We start from the raw sequence: 20,549 nt of genomic DNA, 5'->3' as shown, positions 1-20,549 counted from the left end.
TGTTGCCAGAGTTTGCTGTGTACAACAATCTATTATTATTACATGAGAATAATCACTTTTTCTGTGTGTCAAAGGGTGAAACCAGATGAAGCTCCTCAAGACTCTCATACCCTTTTCTAACCAGCAGTCCATCACTGAATTGAACGATTGTGTTCAAAATGGAACCTCTAGTCATATGGAAGAGAAGTATGACAATTTATTATATTTATATGCAGTGTGCTATTGCTCGCTCAGAAAGAACATTTTGTTTATTATGAGTTGTTAATTATCAGCGTGGATCTGCGCAGCTTGTCAGTTAACAACGACTCTGTGCATTAACAGCTGCTTTTTGTGAAATCACACAGGTGATAGAATTTACTGCTGATTAGAGAACCGGCTTTACTGACGTGATACGCATTAATTATTGGCCGATATTTATCATGCACCCCTACAATGGTGTAGCTTTAAATACAAGACAAATTCCAGTTTATGAAATGATTTCCCTCAGGATATTTAGAAAATACATTTCCATTTAATTCAATGGGATTTAATGTACTTAACATATTATTTCAACTTTGTCTTCATGTACCAAAGGTTGAGACCAGATGAGTCACTATCTCCTGCACTCTTAACTGCTGTCTATTAAAAATTGATCAGCCAGTGGATGGACAGACAGCATTCAACAATGGAGCAATGTTTCAAGGGAGAGAAGTATGAGAATTTACTCTTTCAGGGGGATAAAAATAGTGTGCGTGTTGTATAATACAATATAAGACAATTTGTTTGCATCTTATGCAATATGTTAAGCTTGTTTTTCTCTCTTCGTAAAAGTTTAAAACCACATAAAGCTCCATTGCCTGCTCACTTAATGCATTCTAGGCTGTTAAAATCCATAATGACCTGTTACATCCCCATATTTTTCTCCATGTTCAAAAGGGCGAGATCAGAAGAGGCACCGTCTCCAGCACTCTCACACCTGTCTGTAAAAAGTGATCAGTCAATGGATCGGCCAATTGCATTCAACAATGAAACCCCTAGTTACGTTAAGTATGAATAGTATGAGATTTTACTTATTTCATAAGGAAAAAATATTAGTTGTAAAACTGTTCTTTACATGCAGAATCTGTATGTCTCTTCCACAATTATTGAAATTAAGTTTTGACATCTTGACAGTGTCAGACCAGATGAGGCACCATCTCCTGCAACCTCATACTTCTCTTTAAAAAGTAACCAATCAATGGATCGACCGATTGCGTTCAAAGACCAAACACAGCCTTACAGTGTTAAACGGTGTGAGAATTTATGTTTATATAAATCTTTTGTTCTCTCTGAAAGATTCTGTCATTGTGATATTTGTGTATAACCTAAATTGGTACCCTGACAGTCTGAGACCAGATGAAGCGCCATCTCCAGCACTCTCACACCTGTCTGTAAAAAGTGATCAGTCAATGGATCGGCCAATTGCATTCAACAATGAACCCCCTAGTTACATTAGGTATGAATAGTATGAGATTTACTTATTTCATAAGGAAAAAATATTAGTTTTAAAACTGTTCTTATCTTGCAAAATCTGTATGTCTCTTGTACAAGTCTCTTGTTGAAATTAAGTTTTGACATCTTGACAGTGTCAGACCAGATGAGGCACCATCTCCTGCAACCTCATACTTCTCTTTAAAAAGCAACCAATCAATGGATCGACCGATTGCTTTCAAAGATAGAACACAGCCTTACAGTGTTAAATGGTATGAGAATTTTTTGGCATATACTGTACATTTAATGAAATAACTATGCTTGCATAAATATCCAAAATCTCCTTAAGCCTCTGTTATACTTTCCGAGTCCACTATGGATCACTAGGTAGGCCTGACGTAAAAATTGTCATCGGATAGTGTTTGTGGAGGCCACATGCCTCCCATATTTTGTGACCACTTGGACAAGTATGGTCAGTAGCCTTCAAAAGCACATGTGCAGGCAGTGTGAAGAAGCCAATTGCTACTCGAACCTTTGCAATCCTTCAATAAAAGAATATAAAGACAGCCATTGTGCAATAATTCTGGGCAATTGTTTGTTGCAGAGCGGACCATCAGTGTATGCATTCGGAAGTATAAATGGAAGAAGTCTGCGTCTGTGCTGTTCGCGTCTGCATCCATATTGTACACGCGGAAACTATAACAGAGGCTTTACAGTATATCAGGCTAGACTTGGACACAATTTCAGGCTGAGAGTCTCACATTTGAGAACCCAGAACAAATTTTAAAAGCACTTAATGTTCTGTTGTACACTAAAGCCTGGCTCACACTACAGGATTTTTAGCCCGATTTTGCCCCGGTTTCCCCCTTCCGAGAATCGGAGCAAACATCTTGCGAGCACCTCTGTCTGTCCCGATGTTCGGCGGGGATTATCTGGTAATATGAGGCGTTCACCGATCGAATCTCGCACATTCCCCATCTGCTCACACACAAATCGGGGCAGCCCTGGTTATTATCAAACATGTTTGATATTTAGGATTTAAATCCGAATGATGATGGCAATATGATTACGTCAGTACTTTCACAGCCAATGCGCAAAACAGCTGATGTGTGGCTTCGTTGAATAGTGGAGATAGAGGAAACTGTTTCTTGACATTTTGTAGTAGCACAACTGTCTTTATAATGTGGCAAAAATGCATCACAACTGTAAGGAGAAAGAGAAGCGCTGGAGTGAAATCGCCTCAGTATGAATACACCGGGTGAGTGCACAAAGCTATAGCACGCAAAAAAAAAAAAAGATTCAGTGACGATCTGCTGCGTTAGATCACATGAGGCGCTCCCTCTGGCATGATAATCTTAATAATATCTTGCAGTGTGATGTGCCACGATGTTCAAATCTTGTAGTGTGTGCATGTTTAATATTTTAGGGAAGATAATCTGTAAAGATTCTCCTCGTGTGTGCTGCAACCAGATTTCAAAATCAGTTATGATTTTAAAAATCCTGTAGTGTGAGCCAGGCTTCACAGGTGCATCTCAATAAATTAGAATGTTGTGGAAAAGTTTATTTGTTTCAGTATTTCATGGATAAAATAAATTCAGTGCACACTCAACTTTCCACTCAACTTTCTGTTAACATGCTTGGATACAGCACTCTGTGGACAGCCAGCTTCTTTGGCAATGAATGTTTGTTGCTCCTTGTTGAAAGATGTCAATGATTGTCTTCTGGACAACTGTCAGATCAGCAGTCTTCCCCATGATTGTGTAGCCTAGTGAACCAAACTGAGAGACCATTTTGTAGGCTCAGGAAACCTTTGCAGGGGTTTTGGGTTGATTAGCTTATTGGCTTGTCACCGTATTCTAATTTGTTGAGATAGTGAATTGGTGTGTTTTTGTTGAACCAAAGACTTAAACTACTTTAATCTGTGTGCGATTAATTTTTTTAATACACAAGTTTAATAATTTGAGTATTCAGAAATTCCACGACATTCTAATTTATTGAGATACACCTGTAATTGACATAAATTTTAAGAATAATTCAACAAATGTTGAGAAAGTGATAACCATTGTTCACTTTGTGTGTATTTCTAACTTTCACACTGGACATGTTTGCTGTTGTTCGAACCCGAGTGCGATTGTTCCCGGCAGCATTGGCCTGGTTTAACACTATCTTGATTCTATCAAACCCTGGTGCATTTGCGTTCATCTTTCTTCATCACAAACATGCCAAAAAAAAACAGAGTGTTGGTCAATATATAGTGTTTTTAAATTAATTTGATGCTATTATGCGCAGCTGATTTAACAACGTGGGTTTACTGTATGTGTCGCTAGTAGACACGTATATTTTGAGGAGTCAGCGGATTAGCATTCATTTGCCACTCTGATTCCAGTTGCTACATGCGTATACACTACGGGCTCACTCTCGCTCAAATCCAAGGTAAATCTGCAACACTATCACTTATATGCATTTTATTTAAAAAAATACTTCCTCAACAAGTGTGCACCTGACTCTGTGTTGCTTTCATATTCACGCGAACCGCACCACATTTCGAGTGCAATCGAACTCAGACCACCTCCTTCTGGTAGTTTCGGGTTTGGTACCCCTGTGCACACCTGTGTTTGCATGACAGCTTTCACACTAGCTAAACATACCTAACTCTGATGTCAATCGAACCCGGGTGCGCATCAAACATGCTAGTGTGAAAGTGTTCTTAAACCTAGCTCCCTTCGCTCTGTCCTAGGAGGAAAGGAAAGAGAGAGTGAGCCACACAGAGCTAAAATCCATTAGGAAGTGAGGTCACATGCTCTCCATCCTTGCTGTGTGCATTGTCATCTTTGTTCAATATTACAGAAGTTGTTCTGATTTATAAGTTGTATATATTTATTTTTAATTATGCCAAATTCTGAAATAATTTACCCTTGTTTTGTATTTTGTGAAATTTGTTCTTAACTACGTTCACAGTCTTAGACCAAATGAAACACCATCTCCAGCACCCTCACCACTGTCTGTGAAAAGCGATCGGCCAATTGCGTTCATCAAAGGAATCCCGAGTTACAATGGGTATGTAAAGTATGAAAATTTACTATTTTAAATGGTGTGCTTGTTGAATAATAAAGAAAGAAAAAATGAAAAAGCTATCTTTTTTTTGTGCATCCTTTGTTTGTATTTTGAACATTGTCAAACTTAAATTTTCTGTAAAGTTTATTTTTTTGACAGTCTTAGACCAGATGGGGCATCATCTCCTGCAATCTCATATTTCTCTTTAAAAAGCAACTATTTAATGGATTGACCGATTGCGTTAAAAGGCAGAACTCAACCTTACAGTGTTTAAAAGTACAAAAAAAATGTTTGATTGGATATAAATGTGCTTGGACACATGCTTTTGATAAAACTGTATGTACATTAGAGGTCCTATTAACAATAAAACAACTATTCTTGCATAGTTCATCCAAATCTCTTTTCAGTATATTGAAGTCAAGTTTTCTATGTAATTCTGAAAAAGTAAATGTTTGTTTCTTTCTTTCACCCTCACAGTCCAGATGAGTCGCCATCTCCAGCACCGTCACTCCTGTCTGTAAAAAGTGAGCAGTCAATGGACAGACCGATCGGATTCAGGGATGAAACACAGAGTTACAGGCTTAGAAGGTATGGGATTGCATTGAGTATTGTGGAAATTTTCAGTGCTAATCTGTCTTCACCACAGACAGCTCAAACAGCTACAGTTGTTAATATAATAACTGTAGTATCTCGGCTTATTCCCTGAATTCCTTGAATACTTGCAATATAGTCCAATACTTCCCTGAAGTATGGTGACGGCGTCCCATCAAGAAGCTACTACTGTATCGCTAGTTCAATCACACATGAGCACACAGGTCTTTAGCATCTATACACTCTCACTGCCCTTCTCAGCTGTACGCTGTTTCCTCAGCCTGAGGACGGCTCTATAGTTTTCCAACACTACCACTGTACTGTATGTGCGGTGGTCTTTTGATCATAGAATCATTAGTACTTCTATTACTCAGCTGTGCAGCATATACAAGACATCACTTCCAAGTTGCTCTTTGCAGTAATGAAAGTTTTATTCATGGCCGGGAGCCCAACAACCAAAAGAGACTCCCTAAAGAGTGAGATGCATGAACATTGATACCTTGTATTTTAGTAAAAAAGTAATTGGTTATACTAATCAGGTCATTGGTTTGTCCTATGACTGTTAGTTCTAATGTTAAGCACTTTTTGGGGTAAGTATAGATTTAATCATAGGGACCTGGTCTTTGATCTAAGCATTCTAAGCCTACAGTTTTCTGAACATTCTATTTTGAACATACACTTTTGACAGCTTCTGAGGCCATTAAAATATTTGCATCACAGTATTCATTGAATAATAAAGTTACAGTATGTTAATCCTTAAAATAAATATTATCTGAAAACTAGAGATGGGAACCGAAAACCGGTTCTTATTCAGAACCGGTTTTGTTCTTTGAAAAGAATGGAACCGTGAGCATTTTCTAAGTTTCGGTTCTAAAAACGGTTCTTGTGCAACACGTGACCAAGCGCTGTGAGCAGCCTTTCGCCGGTGTTCTGAATATTCGGCGTTTCCCGTAAAGGATGTCACGAACCGAATGACAGACACACCTCTCTGCCTCTTAAATTACTGAGCACATTGATTCCAATAACACACATTCCACAGACTTTTTGCGCTGTCGTGTCTTTAATTGCCGAACACATTGTTTCCCACAACTGTATGTACACTCGCGCCTTTGATAACTGCACATCGTTTTGTCTGAGGCCGGCGCACTGGATCCGTGGCGCAAGCGTCTCAGCTGCGTGGCGTGTCCGTTTTGAATTCGGCTCCCATGTTAACAGGTTAGAGCTTGCAGACTGCCTGTGTGAGACGCGCGTCTCAGCCACGCTCGAGCCGCGCGGAAAACGCCTATATATATGTTTATATTTTTGTCATGAAGACAAGAGCCTGGTCTGTCGGCGGTCTCCCTCTATGTCACCCACAGTAGCAGCAGCGCGCCAGGCACGATTCTGGTAGACACAGAAAACGCGAAGCAGGCACCACGCAGCAGAAACGCCATGCAGCCAGTGTGTCACCGGTCTGACTGTAAATCTAACAGCAGCGCGCTGCACCTGCCATCACTGAATTACATTATATTTGTCCAATATTGTCATTAATATACATACTGGCTTCAACTTGGACCACTAAATAAATAGACTGCTATTGTTATGAAAGTAGGAGGGTTAGATTATTTAATGTACAGGTCATTTCAAGACTGGTAAACTAAGCAATAAAATATGCATTTTAAATGTTTAAAAATGTGGAAACCACTCATGGTATCACACCATCTCCTGACTGCATTATTATTTGTAAAATAGGGACTTTATGGAGAGTGTGTATACATGTTTAAGTTTAACCATTTATATTTCATTAATTAAGGGAAATTAACAAGTGTCTCAGCTAGGGGTGTGACGGTTAGTATATAACCGTGAGACCGGCGGTTATAGTTGAACACCGTCATTAGAACTCTATAACCGCCAAAACCGTGTCATTAAAATATTTTTTACAAAATTTTTTTATCAAAAATTTTCATTTTTTAGATAGGATCATAAGATATCAATATATCGGGAGACATGGTCTTTACCACTTAATGAAGTTTTGTAAATCGTCAGACATGATATTTACCACTTCATTAAATTTTGCTTTGTAGAAAACATTTTTTAAAAAATGAATTTGGTTTTGAACAAATTTTATCTTAATTTTAATAAATGTTTCATCAACCAATTGCATGTATTTTAATAAATAAAAAGCAAATATAGCAGACAATGATAACCGTGACATGGAAGCACCAGCGCGCCGCGTTCACTTGCACTGCACTGTGAACTAGAGCGCATCTCATTGTAAATTAAACTCAGTGTAGGCCTATGCCTCATACATTAGCATTAAATATCTTTGCTGCATCCTTTTTTTTTTTTTTGCGGCTCGCATCAGCAAAGCATTGCATCGCCATAGACCGCAAAACAGTCAGTCATCTAAACAGCGGTTGGCGTGCGGGTGTGGCTTTGAAATTTGCTCAGAATACTTTGGCGCGGATGATGAGTTTTGTGACAGATCTCATAAACGGAGGTCTGAAATCTGTGCCCCTTAATTTACCGATCAGACCGCGCGCTGACACGGAGTTAACCCGCTATCTCCAAGATCAACCAATTGACTCTACGGCAGATCCACTAGCATGGGGTCGAGACAATATGAAACAAAAATGAAACACACTAAAAAACACCCCCCCCCCCCCCCCCGACGGTTATGTTATGAACCGTCACATTTGACTCGCGTCATAACCGTCATCACTAATTCTGAAACCGGCACAGCCCTAGTCTCAGCCCTCAATGGACTATTTGGCCAACAAGCTTATTCCTGCTTGAAAAGCAAAACGTTATTGATAGTGTAAAAAACTTTGAACCACATTCTGATCGATGGACTAGCATTACTCAACATTACTTACTACCTTCCAGCAATGCTACATTCAGTGAAGGTAAAATAGTAGAAAACATAGTTCATTTAAATGAAACCAGAAGCCGAACCAGAAAATGTAAAAAAAATAAAAATAAAATCCCACCCTGCTTATAAAGATCTGTACACTGTAATATATGTTGCATTTTGACATTACCAACCTTTAATTTAAGTTGACATTAAGTAATAAATAGTATTGAGCATTGAGTAGTTGAGTATTGTGCATTTTTCCTTACCACTATATCTTAATAATTGTTTAATGATTTTAATGGAACCGAAATAAGAACCGGAACCGTTAGGTGGAACCGGAACCAGAATCGGAACCGGAAAATTTCTAACGATTCCCAACCCTACTGAAAACTAAAGATTTTCTGAAGATGAATTATGACAATTTAATTTTAACCATAGTTCTGATACAATTAAATTTTAACCATAGTTCTTTGAAAGACCAAAAATTTTCTAAACGTAGGCACCAATACAATGGGCCTGTCCAAATAACCACACTTGCAGTCTTTGGCATTTGATAGTGCATGCACACTAGTGGTATTGATATTAAAGAAAAAATTATTTAAGATTCATTGTAGTTGTTTCATTTTGAGTTAGCCTCCAAAAACGATAGATAGCAGTCTTCATCTCTGAATTTAAACAGTGACAGGCTGTAATTTTTTGTTCAGATCAAAATGTTATGACAACCCCTGTATTGTGATACGTATGGTGTTGCCGATACACAGTCCTAATATGTATTGTCTACTAGGGCTGTGTATTGGCAAGAATTTGGCGATACGATGTAGGTGTTGCGATACAATATGTTTACTGCCAGCAAGGCGATATATTGGGATATTTCTTATTTAAGGAATAGGATATATTTCTAGGAAAGCTGTCATTAAGAACACAATTCAATTCAAGTTTATTATTATTATTAAAATAAAGACATAAACGGACGATCAACACTATTAACAGCAATCATATTCTATAACGCAATAGCAAAAGTTCAAGATATGCTGGCAAAAATTTTCCAAAATAAGTTTGTCTTGTATATTTATATCATCTGATTTAGTTTAATCTTTATGTAACAAATTAGCTCTAAGTGAGATGTACATAATCAAAACAGGTTATTATTAACTACATTCATCTTCAGGAATTACTTAGGATTAAAGCATTAATAGTACAATAAAATAATTTGTTCATCCGCAGGGCGGACACTGTTAATCGTTTGTTGACTCTAAGTAAAATTATTTCTCTGGCCACAAAAAATTATTTTATTACTAATTCATTGCTCCAAGAGCATGTAACGAAACCTGAACGTTAAAGTGAAAAGTGAGAGAGTGAGAGCGAGAGAGCGCGCTCATGCGCAAAGCCGTGGGGAGTCATGACAGTATTTACTCATGAACCAAATCACAACCTGTTAAGAACCATAAATGAATCTCATCACCTTCATTAAAAGGGGTCAAAGGCTAGAAGCGCATCTTAATAGTTAACAAGAGAATATTTGAATTTGGTTCTGTAAAGTGTCTGGTCTGTAAAAGTATAGTGTCCTGGGGCATGTATAATGCGTAGATTCCTGTTGAATCCTGTTAGGAGTGAAACCTTCGTCATTTCATCCATGGGTTGACTGCTTCGAAGTGAAAGAGGGAATGGAAGAGGTTTTATCTGGTTTCCCGGTAACACCCCTCTTGGTTGGATTGACCGATTAAAAATCTTATAGTTTCAGCAGGAAAGTGTTTCTTTGTCTCAATGACACCTGGTTTGCATATTTTATGAATGGCGTGATGAACTGGTTATCTGGTAACCCAAGCTATGGTACAAGTAGGCACTAAGAGTGCAACTAACATGACTAGAGAATCATAACTATGCTTATATGAGCTTGGAAACATACAAACACACAGGAATATATCGTATACATTTGGAATGGCTTATATCCTGAGTTAAATGCAGAAGGTGTGTGTGTGTGTGTGTGTGTGTGAGAGAGTGGCATGGGGAGGTCTTTTCCTCTGCATGCTTTGGCCATTGGAGCTGATTAAGATCTCATTGAAGCTTATCAGTTCGAGCTAGGAATGTAGATGTGTTCCTGGTGATGCTCAGACAGGCCTCTAAAGGTTTCAATGGCACAGTTTGATGCAGACTCATTGGCTCTAAACTGTGATTTACATGAGGTCAGTCAGATTAAAAATCTTTCTGAAGATTAGAATGAATGTGTTAACGTGATGTGGTCCATAAGCTACAAATAACACACAAAGAGTGCCTTTTTTTCTCTCTAAATATCAGCACAATTATATATATTATAGGGTAGTTTATTGTAAAATGCAAAGTATTGAAAATCAAAACAAAGCTTTATAAACCCTTGAATTGACCCATCGAGTAATGAAAAATTCTACACACACTTGAGGCCAAAAACAGGAAAGACATTATGTAAGTAGACAAGGGGTCAAGTGCAAAGACTGCAAATGTGGGTATTTGGACAAGCACAAAATTTCCAGAGTAAAGGAAGTTTACAGTTAGAGTAATGAAAAAGATTTGTTCTGCTTTTTTTAATCTGAAATGTATTTTTGTAAGCATGCCATTCTGTGAAGGTTGTGCACTGTTGTTAATGCTGTTTGCACTGTATTGTTTTTATTTACTTTGTATTTTCCCCACTGTGTTTATGATTGAGTGTGTAATAACTGCAGATGTTTCTACAGCACACTTTCAGCCAGTCTGCTGACAGAGGATCATTGCAAGTGTCCATTGTGCACAGAAGTCTTCAAGGATCCAGTTTCCTTCCCCTGTGGACACAGTTACTGCAAACACTGCATTGAGATCTTCTGGAGCAAACCAACTCAAGCTGGAGCTTACGCTTGTCCTCAGTGCAGAAAGAGGTTCAGAGGTCATCCTGTTTTGAATATAAATGTTGCTTTGTCTAAAGTGACTGAGGAACTCCAGAAGGCAGGGTTTAGTCCTGCTATTCCTGCTCACTGCTACGCTGGACCTGAAGATGTGGCCTGTGATATCTGCACTGAGATGAAGCTCAAAGCTGTTAAAAACTGTTTGACCTGCACTGCTTCTTACTGTGAGACACACATCAGACAACACTACACAGTACCAGCACTGCAGAGACACAACCTGGTGGAGGTGATTGTAAAGTTACATAGAAATGATGGCAGAATAGTTAGCAACAGGTGTTGCACAGTTAATTTAAAAGTAATGTTGATTACAATTATGTGTCTTCCTAGATTATCTAATCGTGTATTTCATTAACTGCATTCAGTAACTGCATTCTGTTTCTATCTACTCTTACATCAAAAGTTGTATCTATCTGTAAAGTTTAGTTTTAAATAAGTTTAAAAGAGTGTTTAATAAATAAGCTTGAACTACTGATTCTGCTTTGTCTAGGCAACTGTTTTAATACAAGACAGTAAGGACACAGAAGAGATCAAAGAGCTTGATGTTGCATTCATTGATGAGGTAAAAAGAGATCAGAAAGCTGAGAACAACATTTTCTGAACAGTTGTTTTAGCCTTAAAGATCTTTGAAGCACACATACAATTATACAGCAATCACTTGTTTTTCTGACAGTGTTTGCATATTTTCTGTTTTGGTTTAGATTTCAAGGGATGCACAAATGGAATATTCTCATCCAACTAAGTGCTTCTACAGTGGATTTTCCAGTAATGGTATGTTCTGATACTCCTCTTATCAGCTTATTTATAGCAGTTCACAGAAATATCACAAATGGATTATTTTAGCAGTAACTTGACTAAGCTACCTTGATATTTGAAATCCTTTCAATTAATAAATAGAAATATCTTTTATGTGAGCACCTGGGTTAAAGCATCTCCTAAATTAGTATATGTAAATAAAATTGAAATCAAATATGTTACAAATATGCACAAAACATGTGCAAGCAGCTGTGAGTGATGGTGACTGTGTATAAACGCATAATCATTCATTTACAATGCAAAAATTAAGCTTTTATGTGATTTAAACTTAATTAAAATAGAAACAACACACAAGTTCTTCAACATGGAAAGCAATAGAAATGTAGTAACTAAGTCATTTCCCCAGATCATTGTTTCATCTTGTGCACTTTGCAGAGCTGCAGGACTCAGGACAGAAAGGCTATCCTACGACTTGTTAATTTGTTCCTGTGACTTATTTGTGGAAACTGTCCATGTTTCATTAATTTTGTTGCCTAAATAACCCATGATTTAACTGAAATAAGGGAACAAATTAATAAATCGAATGAATTATTAATTTCTAAATTCTCCTTCCCATGTTTACCACATTGAGAGATACGAAAACTGTGATAAAAAGTGAAAGATAACCAAATAAACTTGTGAAATTAGAGGGTTAGACTTTGACGATTTAGAAAAATAAACAATGCCTAAATGTTATTGAATTTGTGGAAATTCGTGACCAACCGGCAAACCAGAATAAAGCCACATAAATGAAGGCTATAGGCTAGAACGGCATCCAGAGGCTAACATCCAGTTAACTTATTATTCTTCTAATAAACAAATCTTTTATACCACATTCGTCATAATAAGAGTTTAGAATTTGTAAATGAGTAATTTCTGGATTCAAAACTGCAATTAATAGGTGCTGTGACCGACACTGACCATACGTTTTCCCAGAGCATTCAATGATGTCACTGAACGGTGACACCGAGCATCGTTCACATATTTGAAGTTTCTGTATGGACCTATATAGGGCACAGATTCCCTTTCGATATGTCACTTTTAGTCCGTTATTAGCCTAACGCAGGAAATGCGGTAACAAGGATACAGCGTAATCTACAAGAGCCAATAATTACAGAGTAAGAAAGATTAGAATCAAATGTAACATACTTCATGCTATGGGTTCATTACAGCCACAGAAGGCCCTGATCATTTTGCAGCAATCGTGTAAATACCTCAGACAGACCAAGACAGGAACTAACAATTGGAATTTGCATTAACTCAGATCTCAAGTCTGGGTGGTTTTACAACTCAATGGGAAGTAATTTACATGGAGGACCCTGGGAAAGCTGCACGATTCTGGATAAATTGAGAATCACGATTTTTTGGGTCTCATAGAGATCATGATTCTCCCACGATGCTTGACTAAAAAATATATATATATATATAGTGAAGTGACATTCAGCCAAGTATTGTGACCCATACTCCATAATTTGTGCTCTGCATTTAACCCATCCGAAATGCACACACACAGAGCAGTGAACACACAAACACACACACTGTGAGCACACACCCGGAGCAGTGGGCAGCCATTTATGCTGCGGCGCCCGGGGAGCAGTTGGGGGTTCAGTGCCTTGCTCAAGGACACCTAAGTCATGGTATTGAAGGTGGAGAGAGAGCTGTTCATGCACTAACCCCACCCACAATTCTGTCCGGCCGGAGACTAGAACTCACAACCCTTCGATTGGGAGTCCAACCCTCTAACCATTAGGCCACGACTTCCCCAAATATATATATATAATATGGTCCCACTTTATATTAGGTGGCCTTAACTACTATGTACTTACATACAAAAATAATTACAATGTACTTATTGTGTTCATATTGTATTGTAAAACACTTTTGCTGCTATTGAGGTGGGATAGGGGTAAGGTTAGGGAGAGGGTTGGAGGTATGGGTAAGTTTAAGGGTGGGTTAAGGTGTAAAGTATGGGTCAACAGTGTAATTATAAATGTAATTACAGAAATTAAATACAGGTGTAATTACATGTAGTTTTTTTTATATAAGTACAATGTAAAAACATGTATGTACACAATAAGTACATTGTACTAAATTATTAATTAATGTTAGTACATAGTAGTTAAGGCCACTTAATATAAAGTGGGTCCAAAAATCTACTCAACTGTTTTCAACAATAATAATAATAAATGTTTTTTAAACCGCAAATCAGAATATTAAAATAATTTCTGAAGGATCATGTGACACTGAATACTGGATTAATGATAAAAGTCACTTTTAAGTCACTTGTCGCCACCTAGTGGTGAAACAATGCAATCGACACGAACGTTATTTGAAGCGCATTTCATTTCAAAATGGGATTTGCTCCATTTTGATCTTTTTTTAATTCTGCGAAAATTACGCTTTATTAATTGAAACTGTTAATTTGTGTGAGAAGGAATAAAATGTGTCAGAGTTTTACGGCCTCTAGTGTATATTTATTTTGGAAACTGCAGTGATATATACTTATTGGTACGTGTTTCGCATCTCGCTAAAATGTGCACCCAGGTACACATGAGACCTGGTAGTATTAAACTGTTGTCAGTCAAGTTGTCATAAAAAAAAAAAGTGATGTGACATACAGCCAAGTATGGTGACCCATACTCAGAATTTGTGCTCTGCATTTAACCCATCCAAAGTGCACACACAGCAGTAAACGCACACAAACCGTGAACACACACCCGGAGCAGTGGGCATAATTTATGCTGCGGCACCCGGGGAGCAGTTTATGGTTCGGTGCCTTGCTCAAGGGCACCTCAGTAATGATATTGCCGGCCCACAGGCTCAAACCCACAACCATAGGGATAAGAGTCAAACTCTGACCATCAGGCCACGACTTCCCCTTTTAAAATCCAGACATCATTGGTAATGTTACTGTTTTAGTGATTATGCATAAAAAAAATCACTTCGTTTGTTGTTCATTTTCTTATTATAAAACTTGGTGTTGGTCTATTTAACAACATTCACTTACAAGAGTAAAAGACATCTTCCCTCAGGTCGGTTCTTGTATGTTTTGCAGCTGGATGTTCTGCTTACGATCAACACTAACATCTTTGCATTTGTCCAAACTGATTTGCAGAAATGCTGCTTACTGTGAAGCGGGATCGACTAGGCAGCAGAAGATTCTGCTTGGTTTTAAAGCCTTCCTTCAGCAGCTGCGTTCGCAATTCAAACAATATTTTTTGTAAAAATCCTTAATTTTTAATAATACTGGACGAACTGCTATCTCGTTCAATATACAGGGCTTAAAGTTCTCCGGCACCATGCCAGATTTCCGGCATGCAGCGTTTAACATACATTAAAAAAAAATAAAAATCTTTTTGATTTGATATCACTTTTGAGTCCATGTGTTCACCTACCAATGGTATGAGAGGTGCAACTTTCACTCTCAACCAAACTAACATTTAGCCTGACTACGTCAGACTTCCTACTTCCGCTCAATTTCTTTTCGCTTCTGTACTCAGTCTGATACAGCGTCATAGCTTTCTTTTTGCCACCGGTCTGGAAACAGCCGGGCCAATCAACGAACAGAGGGCGGGCTGAGAGCCGTGACGTAGATGCTAAGCGGCGAGTTTTACATTGTAGGTTAGAGAAATCGAAAACCGAAACGACCGCGGAAATGGGAAACGAGACACGGGATGCAATTCGCTCCGTTATGGAGAACATTCAACTCTTTTTCAAACTGAAGCCAGAACAAGAAGAGTGTTTGATAAACATTTTAAATGGAGGTCATGTTGTGGCCCTACTCCCGACTGGTTTTGGGAAAAGTTTAATTTATCAATTGTTACCGTTAGTTAGCGAGAAACTGGGGAGGCCAAAGGCCGGCAAGGCTATAGTTGTAATTGTGTCCCCCTTGGTTGCACTCATGGAGGATCAGGTCAAGGAGGCAGAAAAACTTGGTCTGTGTGCTGCACAGCTTGGCGTGCACAATGATCAAGATATAATGGCGGGGTATTACAGCCTTATTTTTGGTAGCCCCGAATCCTGGATTCTGAATCCCAAATGGTGAGCTATGCTAGCATCAACGTTTTATCAAGACAACCTTGTCGCCATGGTTGTCAACGAGGCACATGTCGCATACAAATGGTGAGTTTGGTAATTAACTTCAAGTTAATCTATTTAGCAGCATTTCCAACAAACTCGTGAGGAACAAAGAGCTGTTTAAAAGATCTAATCCTAAATTTGAGAGTTGGCTACAAACATTTTCTTGTTTCACTCGGTCAAAAATAAGTTTAGAGGCCGTGATTGTACAGTGTATGAGTAGATTAACTTCGCATAATCTGCAAAAGTCGTTTACAGCCATGTTCACTCCGGTATTTCGCTCGCATCATCATGCGTTTACAACAGGTTTACAGTGGAAGTTCAATCATAGATTTGAGTTCAATGCATGATGTCTGTGCTTCGATGCGGCTGTACAGGCGCATAACATACGTCATAACTAAACGTATCTGATTGGCTTATGGGTAACCAATGATTTTAAACTACAGACAAGCGCCCCCTAGCGAGAGAGAAAACACTTCTCTATTATGCCATTCCAGACTCTGTCTACGAAGCAAAGTGAAGTAGCAGAGTCTGGTATTACCAGGCTAACTAACATTACTAGCCAGTCAGAATGTTTTGCATTTATAAACACGAGATTCGCAAAATAGTATTCAATACAGAATCGCAGCCCTGATGAATGGAGAAGCGCAACAAAAAGCTGTTAGCGGAAATGGTCAAATATATCCATCTAGCGCATATTTACATAGAAAAGCTAATTATAAAGCAGCGGAGCTTTGTAAACTGCTTAGAGTAATCATGTCATCTCCATAAAAATGATATGATTGCCAAAACATATTTACCGGGATTTCTGAAAAGGTCCTGTTCACACATGATCGATTAAAGGCGCAATATGTAATTTTTCTGCTTTAAAAATAACAGAAATCACTATATCTATGTTATATATATTTTTTTGTTGTGTACTTACATTATCCCGACAGTTTCCACAAACTTTCAAATCCGGAGAAAATTATAGTTTAATTAGAAGACACGGCACGTTTCTTTATTTCCGTTTTGTCACCAGTCTATGGCGTCATATAAACTTTGACACCTCTAGTTTATCTAACTTCCTGCGGAACCGCCAAATACAAAGGTGAACAGAAGCAAAGACGAGACGAAGAAGAAAAAGTAGTAGCTAGCCTTGACTATTATATTTTATATTTATATTGTTTATATTCGTATTTAAACCTCAATCAATAACTTAGTTATGGATCATGATTATGCTTTGCCTGCACGTTCTGTGAAGCGCAAACGTGCGGGTGAAATAAATGACCCAAGATGGTTTTGGGATAAGAGAAGCAACAAGACACGGGTAAATATTGGAGTTGCATTTCCAAGATAGTTTCGTGACAAGCTGAAACTACAGAGAGATGCCGAACTCACTTGCATTCTGATAAACAGGTATGCATCCATTCAGCTAACTGTATCTATCCGTATATTTTGTGAAACAATGATGTCTTGTGTAAAACGCAGACGGACTAGCTCTGATGTATAGTATAATGTAAATCTACATTTGTTCTATATCTAGCTGGATAAAGTAACTTCAAATGCAGTTCACTATCTTGTTCAATATCATAGTATAAACGTAATTATAATTATTAAGGAAAGGCGACCGTGTTTTTTTTTTTTTTTTACATATATTACAACTAGCTAGATGGAATATTGATTTGATAGGGCTCTCATAATTCATATATCTCCCCGTTCAAAAAGAAATGATTGTCAAAATACTAAGTTAGAATGAGTGAGGAATGTGGGAAGTGACAGAGCGCGTGTTCCAATGAACAACAACTCCCATGAGCCTTGCGCTCTTTCCCGATGTCATCAAAGTACGTCTTATGTTATTATTTTGATTGAGTGACCCCTGGTGGCCAAAAATCCCATACTGTACGTTTAATGGTAACTTTACCAGTAATTTACCAGTAAAGACTGTATGTGTGAAAGGGGCTAAACTCTTCATCTGTATACGCTGTGAATTTTGATTGCTTAATGTAATCTGGAAAAACCGTGTGCATTAACTCACTAGATTTGTAACATAAATCATTTATAAACCTTTGCCAACACAGGAGATACATCAACCTATGTCTAAACATGCCATTTTATTGTACATTGCGATTTCAAAATAAATGTTTCTGCACTTGACCAAATGTTAAAATTTAATGGATTTAAACATTGTTTAATGTTGTAAAGTGAAACATCACCAGGCCGTTTGCGCCCTCTGCAGGTATTTGTTTTAATACACAATGTACTTAAAGGGGGGGTGAAATGCTATTTCATGCATACTGAGTTTTTTTACACTGTTAAAGAGTTGGATTCCCATGCTAAACATGGACAAAGTTTCAAAAATTAAGTTGAACGTTTGAAGGAGTATATTTGTTCCAAAAAAACCTCTTCCGGTTTGTCACAAGTTTCGGAAAGTTTTTTTTCGAGTATGGCTCTGTGTGACGTTAGATGGAACAGAATTTCCATATATGGGTCCTAAGGCACTTCTGCCGGAAGAGCGCGCGCTCCCGTATATAACAGAGCACTGAGAGGCTGAGCACAGTCTGATCAGAGCGAGAGCGTCGCGAAATGTCACAAAAGGAGTGTGTTTTTGGTTTCCAGGGCAAGACAACCCTGCACAGATTACCAAAAGAGAAACAGCATTAAGGGACCAGTGGATGGAGTTTATTTTTACAGAGCATCAACGGAGTTGTGCAAGTGTTTGTGTTTGTTCCCTGCATTTCGGATTGCACATCGTTTATTTCTTAAGGATAATGCAGTCCCAACGAAAAAGGGTCACGATCGTGTGTTGGAACCGTAAAGTAAAACTGCTTAAAATATCTCTGTGTTGTTAACTTAGCTATCAGCGCGTAAGCACATCAAGTAAACAACATGCGATGTTGTCATCAAACTGCACTTTCCACGTGTACAGCTTAAAAAAAAAAAAAAAAAAAAGACGACATAAAGTGGAACTTAGTCATTTTCCAAAACCGCTAAGCAAATATATAAGGTTTCAGTACATACCACATAGAGACGCCTTTGCTGATGCTGCTCTTGTTAAATTTCAGCCTCTGGCAGCCTCTGGATCTGTGTCACAGCTTCCACATGCTCTCAACACAAAAGCCTACTGGCGCTCGTGATTCTTTAGCTCCGCCCACACGTCACGCCTCTAGGCGCTCGTGTTTTTCCGGGAAAAATCGGTACAAACTATTTTTCTCTTATAAATATAATAAAAATAAAGACTTTTTGGAGTTATGAAGGATGCAGTACTACTCTATAGGTACTCAAGATTAACAGGATATTGAGTGAAAACTAGCATTTCACCCCCCCCTTTAAGTTATGTTCATGTTCTAGGCATATTACATTTATGTATTTTAACAATGTTGTTCAATACAATCTTGTAATTTCTTGGTTTTGATGTTTTAATTGCGTCATTGTTAGTTTATATATAAATAGTCATACTAAAGCCTGGTTTTCACAAAAAAAAGGCATTACTCAGTTGTCAAAATAATCAGCAGATTAATTGATTACCAAAATAATTTGTTACAGCCCTAGATTAGTTAATATGTGTATTGTCTAAGTGTATTGTCACACCCCTAGTGTCGATAAGCAATGATACAGCTCATCATTTTCCAAGTGTATGATACAACTTTCATTCTGCAGGTCAATCATATTTTCATGAAAAAGAAAATCAGATTGAAAAAAGAAAGCAATAACTTTGCCATAGTATCCTTTCAAATGTTAAAGTTGTCACAGTCATTGCATGCTTTGCATGTGCTGACCTGCCCCGCCCCACCCCCGGAAAAAAGTTCAAGCTCAGGATTTTTTTTTTGCTTTAACCCCTGAATATAGCCTTCATATTGAACACTTCTCTGATGCATTTAATACAGGATTAATTTAGAATTATGTAGAATGGTTGGCAATCCTAAACAAAAGAGAATTGTCTTGGGGGCTCCCTATTGTTCGGGGCCCTGGGCTGCAACCCATGTTGCCCATTAGGATAACGGGGCCCTGGTTGCACACATCTGAATATTTGGGTCAAACTGTTCAGGAACAGTGTTGTAAATTAATACAACCTAACCACTGATTTCTAGTTGTAGGGTTGCCACCCATCCCTTAAAATACGGAATCGTCCCGTATTTGAGAATAAAATAGCGCGTCCCGTTTTGAATCAATACGGGACGGGGTTTGTCTCTTATTTTCGGAGTTGTCTTCAATGCAATATCTCATGCAGATCATCCCACTGGCATTCTGTAAAGGCTCGTCCTATTCTGTCCCTGATTGGGTAATACTCACTGCCATCGTTAGATTGATTGGTTTTCAGGTTCACGGCCAATCAGAGTCAGAGGAGGGTGGATTTCTTGGCAGAGAGTGATTTGAAAGAATGGCTGCTCCAGATACCCCACCGCGTCCATCGCTGAAACAAAAGTTGATGCAAAAGTACAGACGAAAGTGGGAAGAATCAAATACTTGGCTGGAAAATGTTAGCAGAAATGAGTATCAAGCACAATTTGTCGGCGAGAGTTCTCTGTTGCGCATGGTGGCTTGTCAGATGTGCGACAGCATGCCTTGGGAGAACAACATTCATAGACTTTACAATAAGGTTCATTTATTAAACATTAGTGTATTAACTAACAATAAGCCCTTTCACACATACAGACGTTTCCGGAAAATTACTGGTAAATTGCCGTAAAGAGGTCATGTGTGAACAGGATCTTTTAAAAAATACCGGTAAATTCGTTCAGGAAATTTAACAGTATGAGAAGTTGTAACATTACCAGTAAATTCGGAATTCTGCTGTGTGTGAACGCAGAAGGAAAATTACCGGTAGGAGCACGTAAGAGTTCAGAACGCGGTGACGTAAG

General features: G+C 38.2%; 2 protein-coding genes and 1 long non-coding RNA gene across 4 annotated transcripts in view; 2 read left to right on the top strand and 1 right to left on the bottom strand.

The window, feature by feature from the left end:
• Positions 1-20,549, top strand: part of LOC128029013 (uncharacterized) — a 385,593-nt gene that overhangs the window by 314,019 nt on the left and 51,025 nt on the right. The window lies entirely within an intron of this gene.
• Positions 1-20,549, bottom strand: part of LOC128029018 (uncharacterized) — a 247,494-nt gene that overhangs the window by 177,788 nt on the left and 49,157 nt on the right. The gene's annotated exons all lie outside the window — the stretch shown is intronic.
• Positions 1-20,549, top strand: part of LOC128029014 (uncharacterized) — a 28,237-nt gene that overhangs the window by 1,631 nt on the left and 6,057 nt on the right. The window contains exons 2-11 of the mRNA XM_052616459.1: positions 75-186; positions 916-1,026; positions 1,153-1,269; positions 1,364-1,474; positions 1,605-1,721; positions 4,408-4,506; positions 4,981-5,091; positions 10,636-11,065; positions 11,327-11,398; positions 11,538-11,607. Of these exons, the coding sequence (XP_052472419.1) occupies positions 86-186; positions 916-1,026; positions 1,153-1,269; positions 1,364-1,474; positions 1,605-1,721; positions 4,408-4,506; positions 4,981-5,091; positions 10,636-11,065; positions 11,327-11,398; positions 11,538-11,607 (1,339 nt within the window). The 5' untranslated portion in view covers positions 75-85. The remainder of the gene's footprint in view (positions 1-74; positions 187-915; positions 1,027-1,152; positions 1,270-1,363; positions 1,475-1,604; positions 1,722-4,407; positions 4,507-4,980; positions 5,092-10,635; positions 11,066-11,326; positions 11,399-11,537; positions 11,608-20,549) is intronic.

The sequence above is a fragment of the Carassius gibelio genome, chromosome A15, assembly GCF_023724105.1.
Source record: "Carassius gibelio isolate Cgi1373 ecotype wild population from Czech Republic chromosome A15, carGib1.2-hapl.c, whole genome shotgun sequence".
NCBI lineage: Eukaryota > Metazoa > Chordata > Actinopteri > Cypriniformes > Cyprinidae > Carassius > Carassius gibelio.
Note: the sequence above shows the minus strand (reverse complement) of the source record. Positions and strands in the feature narration are given on the sequence as shown.